At 42.0% G+C, this 19,835-nt stretch overlaps 1 protein-coding gene across 4 annotated transcripts in view; it reads left to right on the top strand.

The window, feature by feature from the left end:
* Nucleotides 1-19,835, top strand: part of SH3GLB1 (SH3 domain containing GRB2 like endophilin B1) — a 55,867-nt gene that overhangs the window by 5,238 nt on the left and 30,794 nt on the right. For all 4 annotated transcript variants that reach the window (XM_018555905.1, XM_018555904.1, XM_018555903.1 and 1 more), the window contains exons 2-4: nucleotides 6,177-6,318; nucleotides 14,461-14,589; nucleotides 18,560-18,693. In XM_018555905.1, the coding sequence (XP_018411407.1) occupies nucleotides 6,177-6,318; nucleotides 14,461-14,589; nucleotides 18,560-18,693 (405 nt within the window). The remainder of the gene's footprint in view (nucleotides 1-6,176; nucleotides 6,319-14,460; nucleotides 14,590-18,559; nucleotides 18,694-19,835) is intronic.

The following is a 19,835-nucleotide window of genomic DNA, read 5'->3' as shown; positions in this document are numbered from 1 at the left end:
GGGGGGTCATATTTTGCCTGGAATGAGGCTGTAGTAGGGGAGACAGTGGTCTGTTTTTTCCTTATCTAGGTTCTTACTGAGACCAGTGAAGATAAAATATTCTGTAGACTGGCTTCTCCTAGTTTCATGGTTTGTTGGATCTTTTCTACTATCTTACTCTTCTTCTGTGCTGTTCATATCTTTTTCCTCTGGTCTTTTATAATGGATTTTGTCATGTTTAGGTGGCATGTACATGAGCGGTAGTATGGAGTTGTACAGTGGCTATGATAGAAATCTAATGTAAACTGTCTCCTGAAGCATGCCTCCAGTTTCTATCAACTTGCAGCTCAACAACCATATATTTGTAGTGTGACCATCTACTCCAGCATGCCTGCAGTCTCTAACCTTCTCCTGTTGCATGCCCACAGTCTCTGTCCGCTTTCTATCCTATTGGATTCACTGAATATTATTTATGGCCCTTTGGTGATCTTAAAGGCCGCAGTTGAGATCATTCTAACAGCTGATCCGTGAATGCACCATATTTCTTGGTAGCATTTAATTTAGTTCACCATTTTTTTTTTTTTTACTGAAGTAGTTGTTGGGAGAGGAACTCTGTTTGGAATTTGTAGTCCTGCAAATTCTGCATAGTTTATATTGTGTTTTTACTCGTCATCAGTCATGTTGCTGTTATTTAGGATTAAGGTGAATCCCTGGATTTCCCCTCACTCCCCCCATACATCTCTGAATTAGGCATTGATTTGTCATCTGCATCAAATGACTGCAAAACAAAATTTACACTATTAAATCCATCCAGTTTCAAAACCTCTAAAACTTTTTAGGGGTTTGCCGGAATTTTTGCTTTTTTCTGCATTTTATAGGTTGTAGGCAAATAGGGCCGGACAAATCTCACCCGGAACTAGGAGCCAGCACTACACAGCTTGCATATGACTATATAGGTAGCTGGATGATACATTGTTAAATAACAGCTAAAGGGAAAACATTTGTTCTGTTCATCTTCAACAGACTTTATTTTAACAATTAAATTAAAGGAAAACTATGGCCCAACCTTTTTTGCCATAGTTATCTTTGGGGTTACGGGAGGCTATTTAATTTCGCTTATATCCTCGGCATATTTTTGTAAAAAAAAATGTTTTGCTTGTTTTCTGTATTATGTTTTTAATTGAAGCTAAACATTTTTTTTTTTTCATATATGTTCCTTGTGCAGAGTTTCGAGCCAGGGAATGACAGCTGCCAGTGACAAGATTCTGCAGATAGCAGCTGAATGTAAATACAGCAGGTAGTGGACGGGAGCAATAGCCAGCCTACTTTTGGCCATTTCAAATTGTAATAGCAGGCTGGCTATTGCACCGGGCCACTGCTTGCTGTGCCCTCCTCCCAGCGTGGAGGAGGCATCTAGGGGATCCAGCCAACGAATTGAAAATTAGAGTAGTTGACATCTATTCTCATTAGTTGGTTGCAGCCCTAGAAATAATAAGACTGCTGGTTTCAGAATTCTGAATATGAATGTACTGTAGGTGTTCAGGGAGGTTGGCATATCCCCGACATTGATAAAGTCCAGAGCGGTTTATCTAATTTTGGCCTGTGGTCTGTTTAAATAGTTGTGCTGGCATCTGTAAGCCATTTCCAGTTTGTATAAATGAGCTTCACCTCCTCAGCATTCCTGGCTTTGGCTTCTGTCATTTTTCAGGCTGAGAAGTGAAAGAGAAAAGATTGAATGGAAGGAGGAAATGACACATTTGTGACCATTGTGTAAATACTGTAAAATTCTTGCCCCAACCTTTGTTTCCATTTACACCCAACATGTCTACTGTTTTGATCTTGATTGCATTGCAAAACTTGGCTACAACCGGGCAGAACCTGAAGTTTGATAGTCAAATGATCTAGTTTTCCAAATTTTAGATTTTTCTTCTGATTATCTGTTCTTTTTTTTTCTTTTTCTTTGGTGGTACCCTTCAGTAATTCAAAAATGATTCCTTGCTAATCATCATTTTTTGTTTCTTAATTTCACCATCTTGTTAAAGTGAATCTGTGCCTAGATTACGCACACTAAAGTATTTACATTCTCATCAACGGTATCATTCTCATCTGTAGCTTTAGTCATTGTGGAGAAATTAATCTTCAAAACAGAGACAGGCAACCTGTGGTAAGTGGCTTTGCTGGAACCTTCCCACAGCTCTGCTCTCTGCACAGGCTTTTTACAGCGCAATGTCACTGATATTTTTACAAGGTGATGTCTGGGTTTGCAAAGGAATCTGGTGCACGCAGAGGGGATTTTATATATCCTTTATGGTTATTGAGGAATTTAAGTAAGTAGAAACTCTTATTTGCAGGGGTCACTTTTTTTATTCTAGTGACAATTGCTTTAAAGGGATTTCCCATTTAGAGCAAGAAAGAACATTTTTATATTGAGAAGAATGGCTCAGGAGGAGTAGGAAAACTCTGAGGTCAGAGGAAGCAATCATAATTTCCAATCTCAATGGAGCCATTAACCATAACAGGGCCATCTTACTGATGGAGTCCCCATGAGAGTGTGATTCAGTCTACCTTATATATAAGGTTATAGTATACATTGCCATTGTTACATGACTGGGCTTTAAGAATTCAAAGGCAGGTAACTAGAATTTTTTTATTTTCTTTTTAGGTTTCTGCTAGTTATTAAATCTAAAAATTCTGAATGATCATCATCTATGATGTGCAGGTCTTTAAAGTGGCATTTAACTCAGGAGTTAAATCTTAAAATGCATTCAAGTACCTTAACTACGTTATTAACAAAAATGTATCTTATTTGTGTATCACTCAGCTGTAGATCCTCAAATCATCTCTGAATTGGTGCCGACACTGTCCTTCATTCTGGAGGGTGGCTACTTTTGTTCCCCATGGTCCCTGTGTGATGTAAAGTAGCCACCACTCCCAGTTCGCTCCCGTGAGGGACTACAATCTCAATACAAATGAATAAACTAAACCTGAGATCTTCCTGAATAACAGCAGGCTGGCTGTTGCTCCCAGTCGCTGGGAACACCGGAGACGCAGCGGGAGAACAGGGGGCATGAAAGACGCAGAGCATCTGAGGAGGAGCAGTGGGGGGGAACGGAGGAGCATCGGGAGGAGCAGCGGGGGGAACGGAGGAGCATCCGGAGGAGCAGCGGGGGGAACGGAGGAGCATCCGGAGGAGCAGCGGGGGGAACGGAGGAGCATCCGGAGGAGCAGCGGGGGGAACGGAGGAGCATCCGGAGGAGCAGCGGGGGGAACGGAGGAGCATCCGGAGGAGCAGCGGGGGGAACGGAGGAGCATCCGGAGGAGCAGCGGGGGGAACGGAGGAGCATCCGGAGGAGCAGCGGGGGGAACGGAGGAGCATCCGGAGGAGCAGCGGGGGGAACGGAGGAGCATCCGGAGGAGCAGCGGGGGGAACGGAGGAGCATCCGGAGGAGCAGCGGGGGGAACGGAGGAGCATCCGGAGGAGCAGCGGGGGGAACGGAGGAGCATCCGGAGGAGCAGCGGGGGGAACGGAGGAGCATCCGGAGGAGCAGCGGGGGGAACGGAGGAGCATCCGGAGGAGCAGCGGGGGGAACGGAGGAGCATCCGGAGGAGCAGCGGGGGGAACGGAGGAGCATCCGGAGGAGCAGCGGGGGGAACGGAGGAGCATCCGGAGGAGCAGCGGGGGGAACGGAGGAGCATCCGGAGGAGCAGCGGGGGGAACGGAGGAGCATCCGGAGGAGCAGCGGGGGGAACGGAGGAGCATCCGGAGGAGCAGCGGGGGGAACGGAGGAGCATCCGGAGGAGCAGCGGGGGGAACGGAGGAGCATCCGGAGGAGCAGCGGGGGGAACGGAGGAGCATCCGGAGGAGCAGCGGGGGGAACGGAGGAGCATCCGGAGGAGCAGCGGGGGGAACGGAGGAGCATCCGGAGGAGCAGCGGGGGGAACGGAGGAGCATCCGGAGGAGCAGCGGGGGGAACGGAGGAGCATCCGGAGGAGCAGCGGGGGGAACGGAGGAGCATCCGGAGGAGCAGCGGGGGGAACGGAGTAGCATCCGGTGGCGCAGCAGGGGGAACGGCGGAGCATCCAGGGGCACAATGGACTAATTAATAATGAGAATCGTTGTCAGCGATTCTCATTATCGATTATCATCGATTTTTATTGATTCGTTGTTGCAGCCCTAATGTTTTCACTCACCTTTTGATCAATAGAGCCGACGTGTGACAGTTTCAATGTCACACGTCGGCTCTAACTATGGGGATGATTGTAATTCACTCACCCAATAGTTCTCCTTTTAACTCCTGCGTTTTTTGTAAAATCTTTTTATTCATTTTGCAGTAATAACACATACAGTTAAGGCACCAACATAGTACCCTAAAGTTATAAGTCTATACAGTGCAACATAACATATGCTGATGAACAGTACATAGTACACAATTAACAATTCTGTACAGGTACTGTACAGTGAGTGAGCATTGTCCTCTTAGGAAAGGAAGTGTGTTACTGGCACAATCACCAGATGGATATAAAGGGGGAAAAGACTAAAAGAATGCAGCCACCATGTCTAAGGATCGGTAAGCTATATTATGTGGTATTTTTGGTCTTGGGTTAATATACACTTGGTCTTCCCAACTGCTTTGGCAGGTCATTACGAATACAGCAAAGGATTTATGTAGCAGGGGTGACATTTTTGTAAAACTGTTAACGGTATGAGCTCTCAAAATACACTTTGCATAGTGTAAATCAGGAACTGATGAGGTGTCACTACTGGAAAAATCCCTTGTGACGTCTGCTGTGATCTAGATTCCACTGTAAGAGGAGCTTGTGTTTGACTTTTCTGTTTTGTCTGTCCAGGTTCAGGCTCCTAACCCTCTTTACTGTCATCATTTCATATGATTTGAAAGCCCTCCGGCTTTTTTTAAACGTTAGAAATCCTAAAACCTGTATGTCCACTTCTTTTATAGCTGTAATAGCTAGGTGATGTTTTAATTTTTTAAGCACTTTGATGAGTTGCAAAATTTAGGAAAAGGGAAATGACGGTGCAATCCGCAGCAGTTTTGCTTTTGAAATTCCGTTTGTTCAATTACATTATTGACAATAAGAGTGGCTAACTTAAGTGGATTGTAAATCTTATGTGGGTTACAGGCCATACAATTTTAGGTACTCTATATTTATTTTATTGGAGTATGTGTATTATTGTAATGCAGGGCTAGCAAATTAATATGGAGTTCAGGAGCCAGTCTGTCCATTTCAAGAGCCAGCCGGATTTGTCAAGCCCTGGTTTAATGGGAATTTGTGCATCACTTTATATTTAATTAATCAGCAAAAATGAATATTGTTAATGATGAGAATAAAACATTCTAGTTCTTAGCCAAGTTTTTATAAATGTTCTCAAGGTGTAATAATATCCCGAATGCATAATATAAAAGGAACAGGTATAATATATTCATGTGTTTAAAGTGCAGCTAAACATAATTACATAAACTGACATGATATAGAAGAGGTTGTAGTAGGAATCGGTGATGAATATTTAACCATTTCAATGTCATTCTTTTTCTTGCTATTTTTTTGCCTTGTAGCTAACACAAAACCACTAGCTACACAGTAGATTTGGGACTTGTTTAGACAGTCTTTTAAAGGAGTTGTAAAGTCACAGCATATACTATACTGTTATAGTATACACATGTGTTAAACACAAGGCCTGTGGGCTGAATCCTAATTTCATGTGGCCCTTACACCTCTCCTGCATCTGCGGCACCCCCCTCATCTTCACCCCCACCTTGTCTGCAATACTAAACCAAAGCCAACGTTGTACACAGGAAGTCTGGCAAGGCCCGCAGCTCCTATTTAGGGCTGGTGCAGTCAGCAAGGAGCCGGCTTCCCGGCCGGTCAGCAGGGAGCCGGGTCATTACTCGCCGGCCAGCATCCTAATCGCACTGAAAGCTGGCTCCATGTTCCCCTTCTTGGGCCGGAAGTTCTGGTATCGGGGAAGGTATCGGAGAATTTGGGCGTGTACAAGTACTCGCCCAAGCGGTATTGGTGCGTCCCTACTGCTGATTGATCATTCTCATTATTACAGCTCTGTTTTTATAAAGCACAAGATGTATTCACCTTCTGCCTTTACCAAGACCCTATTTGTATCCATGGGGTTTTTGTGTGTTTATAGATACAAACTCATGTGTCTTATGTCTTTGTCCCAACAGTTTACAGAAGAGAAACTTGGACAGGCAGAGAAAACAGAGCTAGATGCCCACCTCGAGAATCTTCTTGCCAAGGCTGAAAGCACAAAAATATGGACTGAAAAAATTATGAGGCAGACAGAAGTCTTACTACAGCCAAATCCAAGTGAGTAAAAACATGAACTGAGACTGTGAGGCTGATTTACTAAAGAAGTTGAAATTCTTGAAAGTTGTGTTCATATTCACTTCAATTTTCCAATCGTATGAAAAAAGTCACTCGCTCTCCCCTTTCTTGTATTCTTTTTTTAGAATACAGGATATTTTGCTCTTATTGAGTTGCTTTGATTTGCCTTTCAGATGCACATCAAGCTGCTTCTGAGTTGCTTTATTCAACTTACTGACATTTTTATTGACACAAGATCTATATTGATGTCATTAATTTGCTTTGCTTTTTCCTCCTGTTTGCATGTTCATTGTGCACTTCAAACGTTCCTGGTGTTTACTCTACCTGCCTGAGTGTTGCTGTTCAGTGAATTACGGAAGGCTAATATCGAGACAGACTAAGATACTTAAACTGGCCATAATGTTTTTGCTCCTGAGAGCGACCCATTCTTTCACAAATGTTTGTAGAAGTGTATGCATGCCGAGGTGCTTGATTTTATACACCTGTGACCATGGAGGTGATTGGAACACCTGAATCCAATGATTTGGAGGGGTGTCTCCGTACGTTTGGCAATATAGTGTGGGGAATTTATCAAAGCAATTGCGAGTGTTTGAACTTGCACGGAAAATATTTGCAACAGATTTATCAAGCTAGTGTAATGTTGATAAATGAGGTTAAACATGTGCAAAAATGGTGCAAAAAACATGGGGGGGAGGGGGATTTATCAAAGCAATTGTGAGTGTTTGAACTTGCACTGATGTAATGTTGTTGATAAATTAGATTTATTAGACTCCAAGAAAGAAGACTGGTAACTTCAGGCAAAAAGCTTAACTGTCGCATCTTGAAGAAGTGGTCATGGGGACTTCTTAAGTTGTGATTGTTTTCTTAGGTGATGCTCCAGTTTCAGACAGCCCAGAACAAGTGCAGATGAAAACAGGTGCAAAAAACATGCAACTGAAAAAGTAGTCCAAGCTCTGAAGAAAGCGGGTGCAAAACACGTGCAGTTGGAAAAGTAGTGCAAGCTCAAGTGAAAACAGGGGCACATGTTAAAAGACAAGATTTGCACATAAAAAAAATTATCTAAGAGGCTAAAACTGTCGCAAGTGCTTTGATAAATTCGCCCCAGTGTATCTTGATTTTATTCTGTGTAGCCCGATATGTGTCTGTTATGTGCTGGGAAGGCGCTCAGTCGCATGCAATAGAAGGGACAAGATATACAGGAAAGTATCATTTCATACTGCCTTTTTTTTAAAAAAATTAGTATTTTTCTACACAGCCTGTCTTATCACTGCTGATAGAACTAACTATGAAACACTAAGATAACCCTCATCGTGTTGCCTTTTCCCTCATATTTGCATTCCTGGAAATCTCATGTTGACTAAAAATTTTATTCTAATATCATGACAGTCGTTAATTTATTAGTTCAATTGCTGTTGACTTCCTTTTAACATTTCTCCTTTGTTTTATTTAAGCTGTCCAGGCTTCGTTTTAAACAAGGACTTAAAGAAATGCTTTGTGCTTATCTGATAATGGCCGTCTTCCTGTGACCAAATCCCTTTTCCTTCCTCTGTTTGACCTGCCAGACTCCTCCACTGGGAGTTTTGTACACTATCTTGGATAGACAGTGGGCCAAGAATATTCCAGTTGAGGAGTATCTTCTTAATTGATATATTTGGAGGAATAAATAATCTGGCATATTTGGACTAGATAACAACTATGCAGGCATTGCAAGAGAAGGACTAGATGTACTAGATGATTACTTTAATAGAACTGGATGCTAATTTTCAAAGAAATGTAGAAATTTGGACATCAGTATTCAGTTAGAGATTGGCTTACTGTAGATGGTAAATTTATATTTAAAATAACTATAGCCAAACCTTTTTTTGGCTATAGTTCTCTTTCGAGTCACAGGAGTACACTTACTAATGTACTCCTGTGAGCCAAAGTTACCTAAGATCTGTTATTCCAGCACTTACTGGAGGGACAGACAGGGGAGGGGGCTGGCACTGTCTCTAGAGAGGCAGAACCAGCTGTCAATCAGGCAGTGGGGTGGATCCAAGTAATGTCAGGATCTTTCCCAGCTGCAGCGTGGCTTCACAGGAGTACATTAGTAAACTATTGCCAAAAAGAGGCTCAAACTCTTGAGATGAGTACATTTTAATTTCCCTATAGTTCTCCTTTAACCACCTCCCGGCCGGCTGTTGTAAAAAAAACGGCCGGCTGGGAGCTCTCTAGATCTGAGCGGCTTTAGACGTCCGCTCAGCCACGCCCACTCGCGCACTAGAGCGGGAAACACCCAAAATTTTAAAACAGCGATGCCTGTTAACATACAAGCGATCCCCTCTGCCCTGTCAGAATGCGGAAGTGATGTATGTTACATCACTTCCGCATTCTGCTGTCACTAGCTTCTTGGGGGGGGGTCCTAGGTGACACTAGGGGTCTTGGGGACCCCTGATGTCTTAATAAAGAGGAATTGTCACATCCTATTTGCTATCACATAGGGGGGTTTCTTAGCCCCCTATGTGATAGCAATAAAGTTAAGTGGGGAAAAAAAAGTTTTTTCCCCCAAAAATTTAAAGTTACACATTAAAAAGAATTTTAAAAAAACACAATTTTTGTTTTTTTAAAGTCCCCACCCAAACATACACACATGCAAACATGCGTCAAATCGAGACGATTGCGCCCATTACGCAACGCGTTACATATCGCCGTGAACGTCGCAGTGAGACCAATAATTCTAGGTCCTTTAATCACTGATAACGCTAAACTGATGAGCGGTAAAAGCTTTTAAAGAGTCGCCTATGGTCAATTTTGGGTATGGTAGTTTTTTGCGATTTCGCGAGTGCGCGCAATTTTAAAGCTAGACATGTTTGGTGTCTATCTGTCCTCCGAAAAATTGTATAAAATGAATTTCAGTACAGCGTTGCATGACGGAATAAACGTCAGTCAAAGTACCGCAGCGCTGAATACTGAAAAATGGCCTGGACAGGAAGGGGGTTAAACACCTGGTCAGCAAGCGGTTAAAATGGGAAGGAATTAATTGCCATTCCACTTTCTTTGATTTAAAACATAGGTTGGTATGTGGGGTTTAGAAGATATGACATGTGTCATATGACAGGTGATATATGTCCAGTATGCAGCTGAAAGTGATTTTCCAGGGTCTGGTACTGTGCTGTTCAGCTTCCCCTGTGCTGTGAAAACATGGGGGGGAAGGAGGGGGGGGCAGCAGTCGCTCTGCCCAGCAGCCATTCAAAGAATGCCTAGTTTTTTTTTTCAATGAATGCAAAACGTTCCCTGATTGGCCGAGGGGGGTGATATACATCCCAGGTTCAGTCAAATGCCATACATTCATTGAGGCGTTCTCTGAATGGCCGCTGTGCCAAGCGAGCAAGCCCCTGTGTTTTCAGATCAGAGGGTAAGCCGATAAGCACAAGCAAGTACCAGGACCCAGAAAACTGATTTTTAGTACTGTAGTAGCTCTGGTTTTACAATATCCCCTGAGGCCGATCAGGTATGGCATATGCATGCTTACATTCGGCCAAGCTGGACCAATGTAAGTATGCAAAGTAATACATACCTGGAGTTCATCTTCAATGTGTATCTAATGTTTTGAATAGAATAGTTTTTATTGCTTTCTAAGTTCCTGCTGCAGAGACTCGGCCCCATTCTGTGTGCTGGTGACCACTATATCCGGTCCAGAAAGTGATGGGAAGTCCACAACGTTCAAGTTGTCAAAAGAATAGAGCGGAAATCTTCCAATGGGGAAGCCTTTTCTGGTAGCAGCTCTCTAAGAGTGGGTATGCCCTTACTTTGAAGGGCTACTTTCTGCTTTGCCACTGAGACAAAAAGTAAAGGAAATTTTTTAAAAAGCCCAAGAAAAAAAAAAACCATGACCGGCGTCTGAACCATTTCCTGCTCTATCCAAAATGTAAAAAACGTTTGTCTTTGCATACACTTTAAACACCCTATTATCAAATATTTTCAGCAAGTTGACGTTTATGTTCTGCACCAGTGAGTTCAACTTCTTGTTGGTACTCCAGAACATCTCATTAATTTTAACATCCGGCGCAGTATCGGATGGTATGATGTTCTAGCTCAACACACTCTTTTGAAGCCAGTATGGGTGGATGGGGTTGGCATCTTGTAATGGTGAATGTTCATTGGTTAATGTTTTCTATGATGTGTATAAAGACAGATCTATGTAACTCTATGAAAGTTAATTATTTTAGTTTACTTCTGATGGCCACCTCTTTCTCTGCTTAAGAATTTTGTTGTACTGCTCTGAAAGGCAATTAAAGTGACATTAATGCCAGCTTGTACTCTGAACTTGACTGCATAAAATTACACTAAAGAAAATGTAGACTTGTGTAACTTTCTCGCCTTAGAAAAGTTGCTGGAATTACTATTTACAATCCGTACATTTTTCTTTTAGTTTTTAACAGAGTGGGGAAAGAACTACCATCAAGTTATTATTGCTATATTTGTAGAGATCTCCCATAATCTGTGCTCGTGACACCTGTCACCCCAACGGGGACATGTATAGAAATAAGTGCCTCCGGGGGAAAAATATATATCACAAAGCTTCATAGGAAGATTTGTGAAACTCTGTTGCGCTCAACATTTTCCTCTTGGCTTCCATTCCAAGGACCTAGTGCATGGTCAATACTTCCAAGAGATCTCTCTTCACATTTTGAGCTCCTTTTTACCTGTTCTAGACAATTTTACTTAAAGTGACACTTAACTCAGGAGTTAAACCCTAAAAAATGCATTCAAGTACCTTAACTATTAACAAAAATGTATCTTATTTGTGTATCACTCGGCTGTGGATCTTAAATCATCTTTGAATTCATGCTGACACTGTCCTTTCTTCTGGAGGGTGGCTACTTATGTTCCCCATGGTCCCGTTGTGTGTTGTAAAGTAGCCACCACTCCAAGCTCACCCCTGTAATGGACTACAATCTCAATACAAATTAGTAAGAGGAGTGAGCTTGGAGCGGTGGCTACTTTACAACACACAAGGACCATTGGGAACAAAATTAGCCACCTTCCAAAAGGAAGGACAGTGTCAGCATGAATTCAGAGATGATTTGAGGATCTATAGCTGAGTGATGCACAAATAAGATACATTTTTATTAATAGTTAGTGTACTTGAATGTATTTTTAAGATTTAACTCCTGAGTTTAGTGTCACTTAAGGTTAGGATCCAGCACCACGTTTTCTTGTGTTTTGGGACCTGAAAGATGTTCTTAAACTTCTCTGCTCTTTTTAACCCCTTCATGACTGAGCTTGTTTTTGGTTTCTGTTCGTAAATGACTGACACACTTTTGACATTTTTGCTGTGTGATTCTTCCACCTCAGTAATATACTTTCTTACAAAGTGCACCCACACATATTATATATTGTTTTTTAGAGGACAGATAGGGCTATATATTTATATCACATATGTGTGTCTAACGCCTCACTTAGGACAAATACAAATTAAAAAAAGAGGAAAAAACGTAAAAAAAAACTTTTTTTCCCAGTTTTGATTTGTAGTATTTTTTTTTAACAAAACCAGCACAGCTAAAAAAAAAATTCAATACATACATTCATTTATTTGTCCCTTATTTTTAATTTTTTTACACTTTTCACTATTTTTTTAAATTTATTTACACTTTTCACTTTTTTTATACTGACAAATTTTATTTAATTATATCAGGCAGTCATTGTGAATTAATCTCACTATTACTGCTTGATAAATTAATACATTTTTTTTATTATCAGGCTGCTTCAAACTTCAGAACAGCCGATAATAAGTTAGTGACACTGATCCTGCAGCAGTTCAGGATTCAGCTGTCAGTGAATGTTTCAGAAAACTTAAACATTCTACTTTCAAGAATAGATACATTATGTGTCTAATACATAACATTTTGTATCTATTCTTGAAAGTCAAAAGATAAAAAAAAAAAAAGCCAGTATAGCTTGAGAGAGATATCTCTCGATCTATACGAGCTGTCAGAATGCCGGCAAAAGCCGACATGTGTGTCTGCTTTGCTGTGACTCTCAGACACCCGATATTAAGGTATCGGGTGTCTGAAAAAGGTTAACCCTTTCAGTAATGGATCTCTAGATAGTTAGACATCTATTACTGAAAGGTAACCGCTGATTCTCAGCGGTTAGCAGCCTTCTAGTGCAGCAAATAACTCGTCACGTACAGTGTACGTGACGAGTCATTTGGTCCCTTTGTGGCTGGACGTACAGTGTACGTCTGCCGTCACGAAGGGGTTAAGGCAAACCTATTATCAAACCATCTTAAACTTGATTATAATTTTAATTTCTATGTACTTTCTTAAAATGAACAGATTTCTACAGAATCCCTAGTCTAAAATAATGCTGATGAAACTTGTCAGCATTTCCCATAACGTCTTCCAGGACAGCATCACGAGATGGAATCTCCTCCCCCACACACAGGAAACACGTCACTTAATCTGTTTAAAAGACCCTCCTCTCCTCCACTCCCTCAGTCTTTTGTGTTTCCTCAGTCAAGCTGGGGAGCGCGTCACAGAACGCTGATCAGGAGATCATTCTACCTACTTTCTGTCCCAAACCAGTAGGGAGCAGGGAATCAGGTTTTCACTGTTTAGATGTGAGGCGGTGTTTGCTCCAGTACTTGAAGATTTCCAAGGACTTCCAGAGATCTGAATCACTATGTGTGCTGTTCTCTGGTGGGTCCAAGGGGAAGCAAGCTTCTAGATCCTCCTTAGCTAGGTGGTTGAGGCAGGCCATTATGGAAGCTTATGGAGTATTAAATGTTCCTCCCCCGTCTTTGGTGACGGCACATTCAACTAGAGCTTTGGCAACGTCCTGGGCCGAACGAGCTGGTGCTACGCCGGAACAGATTTGTAAGGCGGCAACATGGTCAAGTTTCTCCACCTTTGCAAAGCATTATCGCCTAGATCTCAATACCGCAGGGGATCAGGCATTTGGCAGGAAGGTACTACAAGCTGTGGTCCCGCCCTAATTGGTAAGTTCTTGGTTATCCTCTCGTGATGCTGTCCTGGAAGACGTTATGGGAAATTCAGAGTAAGGACTTACCGGTAACACTATTTCTATTAGTCTTCCAGGACAGCAACTGCCCGCCCATTGATGCTTGTAGTGTTAATGTGATGTAGTGGTATTGCCTGTTTGTGCCTTGTCTTTTTCCAGCTTGCCTTCGGTTCTCGTGATGACTGAGGGAGTGGAGGAGAGGAGGGTCTTTTAAACAGATTAAGTGACGTGTTTCCTGTGTGTGGGGGAGGAGATTCCATCTCGTGATGCTGTCCTGGAAGACTAATGGAAATAGAGTTACCGGTAAGTCCTAACTCTGAATTTTTTATAAGTTCGATTTTAATCTAAAGTAACTATGCAACTTCATATTTGGGTAGATTAGTAAAGAGCCAGCTAGTCAGTGCCATGTTTGAGCAGCTGGACATTTTTAAGGCAAATCTTAGACCTTTACTGTCAATTAATTGTTATGGCATTTGTACCCAAATGAGATAATTATAAGTTTGACCCTAACAATCAGAAACAATTGCAATCTGGAACCTTTGCTGACACTCCCTGGCTGACTAGATTCTGGGGGGGGTGGAAACAAAACACAATTGTCCAGAGTGACATTTTTCAGAAGGTTGCTATTGCTCCTCAGAGATGAGGCAGGGAACCAGTACATAAATATGCCTGCTTGGGACATCACAAATGTTCATGTTTATACCTCAATCATTACGATAATTTGGGGTGAGATCTGACCACTCTCGTTCCAAGGGTACCATAAGTTATTGGCTGACGGGCGTATGACTGTCCTTTTTATTTATTTATTGTTAGCAGGCTTGTAACAAAGTTATGAGAAGTTGTAAGTTGCTCCAATTATATAGATCTAGCAGTTGTATATAAAATTGCCTTCCTTCCTTTATTTTCTTTTTTTGTAATTCACTTCATAGTCATATCTCCTCATTTAACTGTAATTGACTGAAAACGCCTTAATTACATTTGTGTGTCAGCAATCCCATTGTTTAGCTCATGGCTGTCTTTCTTTACACTAATATCCTTTCTCGGAAACGCATATTAGCAGGGTCCCAAGGCTCCAATCTCATGACACTGAACTGATGACTTCTCTCTTTGTTTTCTCAGATGCCAGGATAGAAGAGTTTGTCTATGAGAAGCTTGACAGAAAAGCTCCAAGTCGCTTGAATAATCAGGAGCAGCTGGCCCAGTACTTGATTGATGCAGGGAATGACTTTGGTCCAGGAACGGCATACGGTGAGTATGTGTGCTGGTATTCACTGAAGGTTGCACAGCTGGAATAAAGAGCTGAGTCCTACACAACATATGCTAGGACTGTCAGCTGTGATGCACTTTCATTAGTAAGATCCACATCTTTCCATTTAGCTAATTATAGTTGTGTTTTATCATTCTGGTGTGATGAGTAACTGCAGTTTTCTTGCCTGTCACATTTGATGCTGCATTGCAATAAAACCTGCTGCTGTCTAATGTCTTCTCTTTATTGATTGTTTTGTAAAAGCTTCATGATGAATATTTATGTTCTCAATTCTTTGTTGGAAGACTTCCAGCTCGATTGGTCTATTACACCTCCAAGCATATTTTTATTTTTACACAGTCATTTGGTGTCGCAACAAAACATATTTCATAATGATATTCAAGCATTGAGACCTGAAATCTGCATTAAGAGTTTTCACTTCAAAAGAAGTTTACCTATGCTGAATTGGCTGCCAACTTTTCTCATTATCCACAGCAGGCACATCAACCTTCACGTACTGGAACCTGTACATAGAGAAATATGTTTGTTGCCTTTAATCCTTGGGCTTCAGTACTTTATATGTCTGTGAAGGTTCTCATTCATCCAGGTCATGGTATAGCTGTAAAAAATAAGACAAGGCAACTGGACTTGCTGTCCAGCCAATCCACATGAGCTGTTAGTCACAATCAGGTGTTGATTGCATTTGCAAAATTGGAGTTAGGAGGTGTTAATAACCTGCCCAGATAGAGGTGTTAGAACAGCATTGTATGTGGCAGACACTAGATGTCTCTTCCCCCCCACACACACACCTCTCTATTCAAGCTTGGCTTTTTTTTGCTATTTTTACGTAATTGGCCTCTTTGAACCTCTTGACAGGGAGGAGGACTGGTTTGAATGGTGAGACATCTATTGTCTGCCACATACAATGCTGGTTTAACGCCTCTCTCTATTATTAGCACCTCCTAACTCCAATATTGCAAATTCAATAACACCTGTTTGCGACTAACAGATTATGGGGATTGGAGCAACATTCACCATATTTATTCCCAGATAATTTTTGTATTAATCATTCTGAATTGAGAAAGCTGGTTGGATGACCAGTCAAACGTCTGCAAGAAAAATACAGCCAGTCCAGTTACATTGACTTATTTTTTTACAGATATTCAGTACTTTATGTCAAGCATGCAGCCAGCAAAGTCTGAATTCCTGATCTGGATACTTATGGTTTAGTGACTTAGCAAAGTATTAAAGTCATTGAATCCAAATGACAGCCAGACAACTAGCACACCTGAGCAGCATGTGTGTTAAAAGTCAGTGAATCAAGAAGTACTAAAACCTATAGATTAAAGGAGAACTATGGGGTCAGGGTTTTTGCCCATAGTTCTCCTTAGGGTAACGGGAGGACACAAACTAGCGTCCTCCCGTTACCCTAAGCTCAGTATAGCTCGCGGTATACTGACACGCCGCAGCGGATCCCGACCTCTATCTAGAGGCAGAGCCAGCTGTACCCGCCCCCGTCTGTTCCGCCAGTCAGCGCTGGCAGATCGGAGAGGGGAATCCAGCCCCTCCCTTGTCACGGTAGAGAGCCGTGACAGGATCGAGAGGTGAGCGAACCCGGTATGTGTTCGCTCACCTCCCGATCTACTGAGCCGACCTGTGACAGTCTCATTGTCACAGGTCGGCTAGAAATATGAGGTGAGTGGAAATCACTCATCTCATAGTTCTCCTTTTAAGCCCCGTTCACATTGCGGCAAATTACCGTGCGATACCGCGCTCCAATGCATTTCAATGGGGCAAAGGGTCCTGCTGTCGCGGGTCGTGTGTCGCTACAGCAGGACCCTTTTTGGAGCGGATTTAGCTGCGATTCAAGCTTGCTCAATGCAAGCTTGATATCGCGCTGCAAATCTCGCGATATCGCGCAATATGCAAATCACGCGGCAAACGCGCGATTTGCATATCGCGCAGTGGGAACGCGGCCTTAATGTGACAGCTGGGGAAACTAGCATTTCCAAAAGAAGGGTTCAATAAAAACAACCTTTGTGTTCCTCCCACTATAGATGCATAGTATGTGATATGACATTTCTGTTGGCAAAATCATTCACTGTTGACCTTGATGAAAACTTTCCATTGTGCTTCACTGAAGGAGTCTGCTTTTTTTTTTTTTTTTAAACATACCAATGGTTACGTCTAGTTATAGTAACATGATATATTATTGTATGATGGTTTCACTTGTAACCTAAAATGTGAGCCTGCCTAGAAGATAAATGACTTTGAGCCTTATGTATCAAGGTGTGTGAAGGAACAACTGGTCCTATTACAAGTAGCAACCAGTCAGGTTCTTGCATGCTGCACTGGGGAAATGAAGTGAGAATCTCATTACTAGTATGAGCTACTAGTAGCTACTTTGAGTTACTAGAAAAGAACTTCCTCTGGACTCTTGGATAAGTAATCAATGTTTCTTCAAACTCCCTGCAGGATGTGTTGAACCTGTGATTTTAAAGTGCATATGAACCCCAAATCTATTTTTCAGCTTGTGTTGCATTATGTCTAACTTTATACAGTTTCTTCCTTCTTTTTTTTTAAATCTGCTGCAAAGATTCTCACTTAGAGATCCCCGTCAGCAACACCACTTCCATTGCTAAGCTGCTGCCTTAAAATATGCAGCATTGTCAGCATGTCATGAGTGCCCCATCAGTTGGCTGTTGGGCTGCCTATCAGGTCTATCCATGCCTCTTGCAGGCCTGAAAGACTGCCCACTGATCAACAGAAGGAGAGCACATAGTAGGCTGACAACACTGCTGCTAATTACATTGAAGCAGTTTAGCTTTATCAGCCTGCAACAGAAAGTGCTCTTATTGACAGGGATCTTAAAATAAGGAATGTTGCAAAGAGAAAAAAAAAGCGTAAAGTAGTGTATATAGTAAGAAGAAAAAAAATGCCCTCCGGAGTTGTTTGCCATAGTATGCTAGTATGCACAGCTTATTACCACATTACGGCTAACTTACCTTGTAGGATATCCCCTCCTGCACTGTCCTTTACTTGTGCTTCCATCTTCTCCCGTTCTTGTTCCGGGTTCAGTGTCTTCATCCTCTTTGCCAGGCAGGCATGATGGAACTCCCACACATGCACACAGGAGTTACTTAATTTTGACACGGGGCCTTGCCATGCCTGTGCATATGTGCGGCTCAATGCACAGGAAAAATATATTTATTTATTTTTAAAGATTTCGGACCGGCAGGTAGAATCTTTTTTGACAGAAGAGAGTTAAGCTGGCCATACACCTATAGATTTTGTCTGGTCAGATGGAAAAGGTGCAACAGATTCCTCCATCTACGCTAAACGGTGTGGATGGCGGAATCTCCCACTGGGCCAAGCTTCAGTATCTTGCTAGTTGGCCCTGCTGGCTCTCAAAACACCTGAACACTGCCTGCGTCCAATCAGATTGTTCAGGTATTTTGAGAGCCAGTGGGGCCGCGTAACAAGATACTAAAGTTTGGCCCAGTGGGAGATTCCTCCATCCACACAGTTTAGCGTAGATGGAGGATACTGTTAGACTTTTTCCATCTGACCATAGAAAGTCTGCAGATAACCTGTAGGTGTATGGTCAGCTTTACATGGTGTATTCAATCTAAAAAAACGTGACTGTCAGCAATTTTTTAAATAGAAGATTTCACTTCCATTTTAAGAAAACAGGATACCAAACATAAAAAATTGATTTTGGGTTTGCATACACTTTTATTTATCAAGAGTTACTGCAGCAACGGACTGCATACTACTACTGCAGCAACGGACATATACTATCACTGGCTGCACGAACACCCATATACATCAATCGTTAACATTTCCCAGCATAACAACATTTGATCATTCCATACATTGCCGCCTGTGTGTACATTGCAGTGGAAGGAGCCACGCTTTATATCATTGTTGGTTTTTATTATCGAAACATTATGATTTCTGTTTGTGTTCCAGGAAATGCTCTCATTAAATGTGGAGAAACACAGAGACGAATAGGAGGAGCTCACCGGGAACTTGTACAGACTGGAGCAATTAACTTTCTCACTCCCTTAAGGAATTTTATAGAAGGAGATTATAAAACAATATCTGTAAGTATGGGAGGGTGAAAGCGGTTCTTACTGTGTGTGTTGCAATTAATGTTTCTCTATAGCCTGTGTAATCCTGATTTAACACAGTTAATGTAACTGGTTGGAGTGAGATTAATTCTGGGGCTCTTAGCCATGTACTCCAGTAGCACACCTGAAATATGGGGTTGTTTCTGAAGGGTATGGGTCATTGAATTTAACACATTCACTTTTGGATAGAATGGATACACTGTCTGTCACCTCTTCACTTCCTGTCCCAGAGATGTAATGGGAAGTGTGTGGAAATTCCACCTTTTGACCGTTGATTTCCACTTCCCTCCTATTATGGTGACGACCATTACAATTGTAATTTCTAGGGATGTTAAAATACCAGTATCTGTATCAGTGCCGATACTTGGCATTTTGACAAGAACTACAAGGGTTGCGGTGGTTGCAGCTGCGACTGGGCCCTGGCACTCCGCCACTGTCCTGAAATCAGAAGTCTGTATTGTTTTAGAAAAAATCCCACATGACCCTAAACAAAAAGGTATCGGTAATTGGTTTCTTTATTACTTGGACAAGTATCGGTAGTTGGTCTGGAAAAAATGGTATTGGTGCATCCCTAATAAAACAAATCATACATTAAAACAGGGATGCACAAATCCCAGGAGCCCCATAGCCAATGCTCCTTACAAATAACAGCTGCCTCCAAACTTTTGAGTTTTTCTCTAGTCTAGTCTTGGAGCTGGAAAAGTATCAGTACATGTACAAACTACAGTACTTGTTATCTGAACATCCCTAGTCATTTCTCTCCTTTTCTGAATCGGCTGCCATCTCTTTTCAGGTATTGTGCTGCTGTCAGAACACAACAGCCCAGTGGCAAATGTGTTCATCCCTTGCTGTTTAGCATGGATGGAGGAATCTGTTCCACTTTGTTTTCTTTCAGCCCACAGGTCGAAAGGAAAAACAATATAACGGTGTATGGCCAAGTTTAAATCTGCTATCAATCAGTGGGGCAGAGGGTCTCTCTTTAGTAAATTGGCACACCTTACATGTTTATTTGTAAAATATAAGTAAGTTAGTGGTTAGCACTTTTGCCTTGCACCACTGAAGTCCTTGTTTCAAATCTCGGCCAGGGCAATAGCTGCATGGAGTCTCCATGATCT

This window comes from Nanorana parkeri, unplaced genomic scaffold (genome assembly GCF_000935625.1).
Source record: "Nanorana parkeri isolate BGI_ZX_2015 unplaced genomic scaffold, ASM93562v1 scaffold217, whole genome shotgun sequence".
Lineage (NCBI taxonomy): Eukaryota > Metazoa > Chordata > Amphibia > Anura > Dicroglossidae > Nanorana > Nanorana parkeri.
Note: the sequence above shows the minus strand (reverse complement) of the source record. Positions and strands in the feature narration are given on the sequence as shown.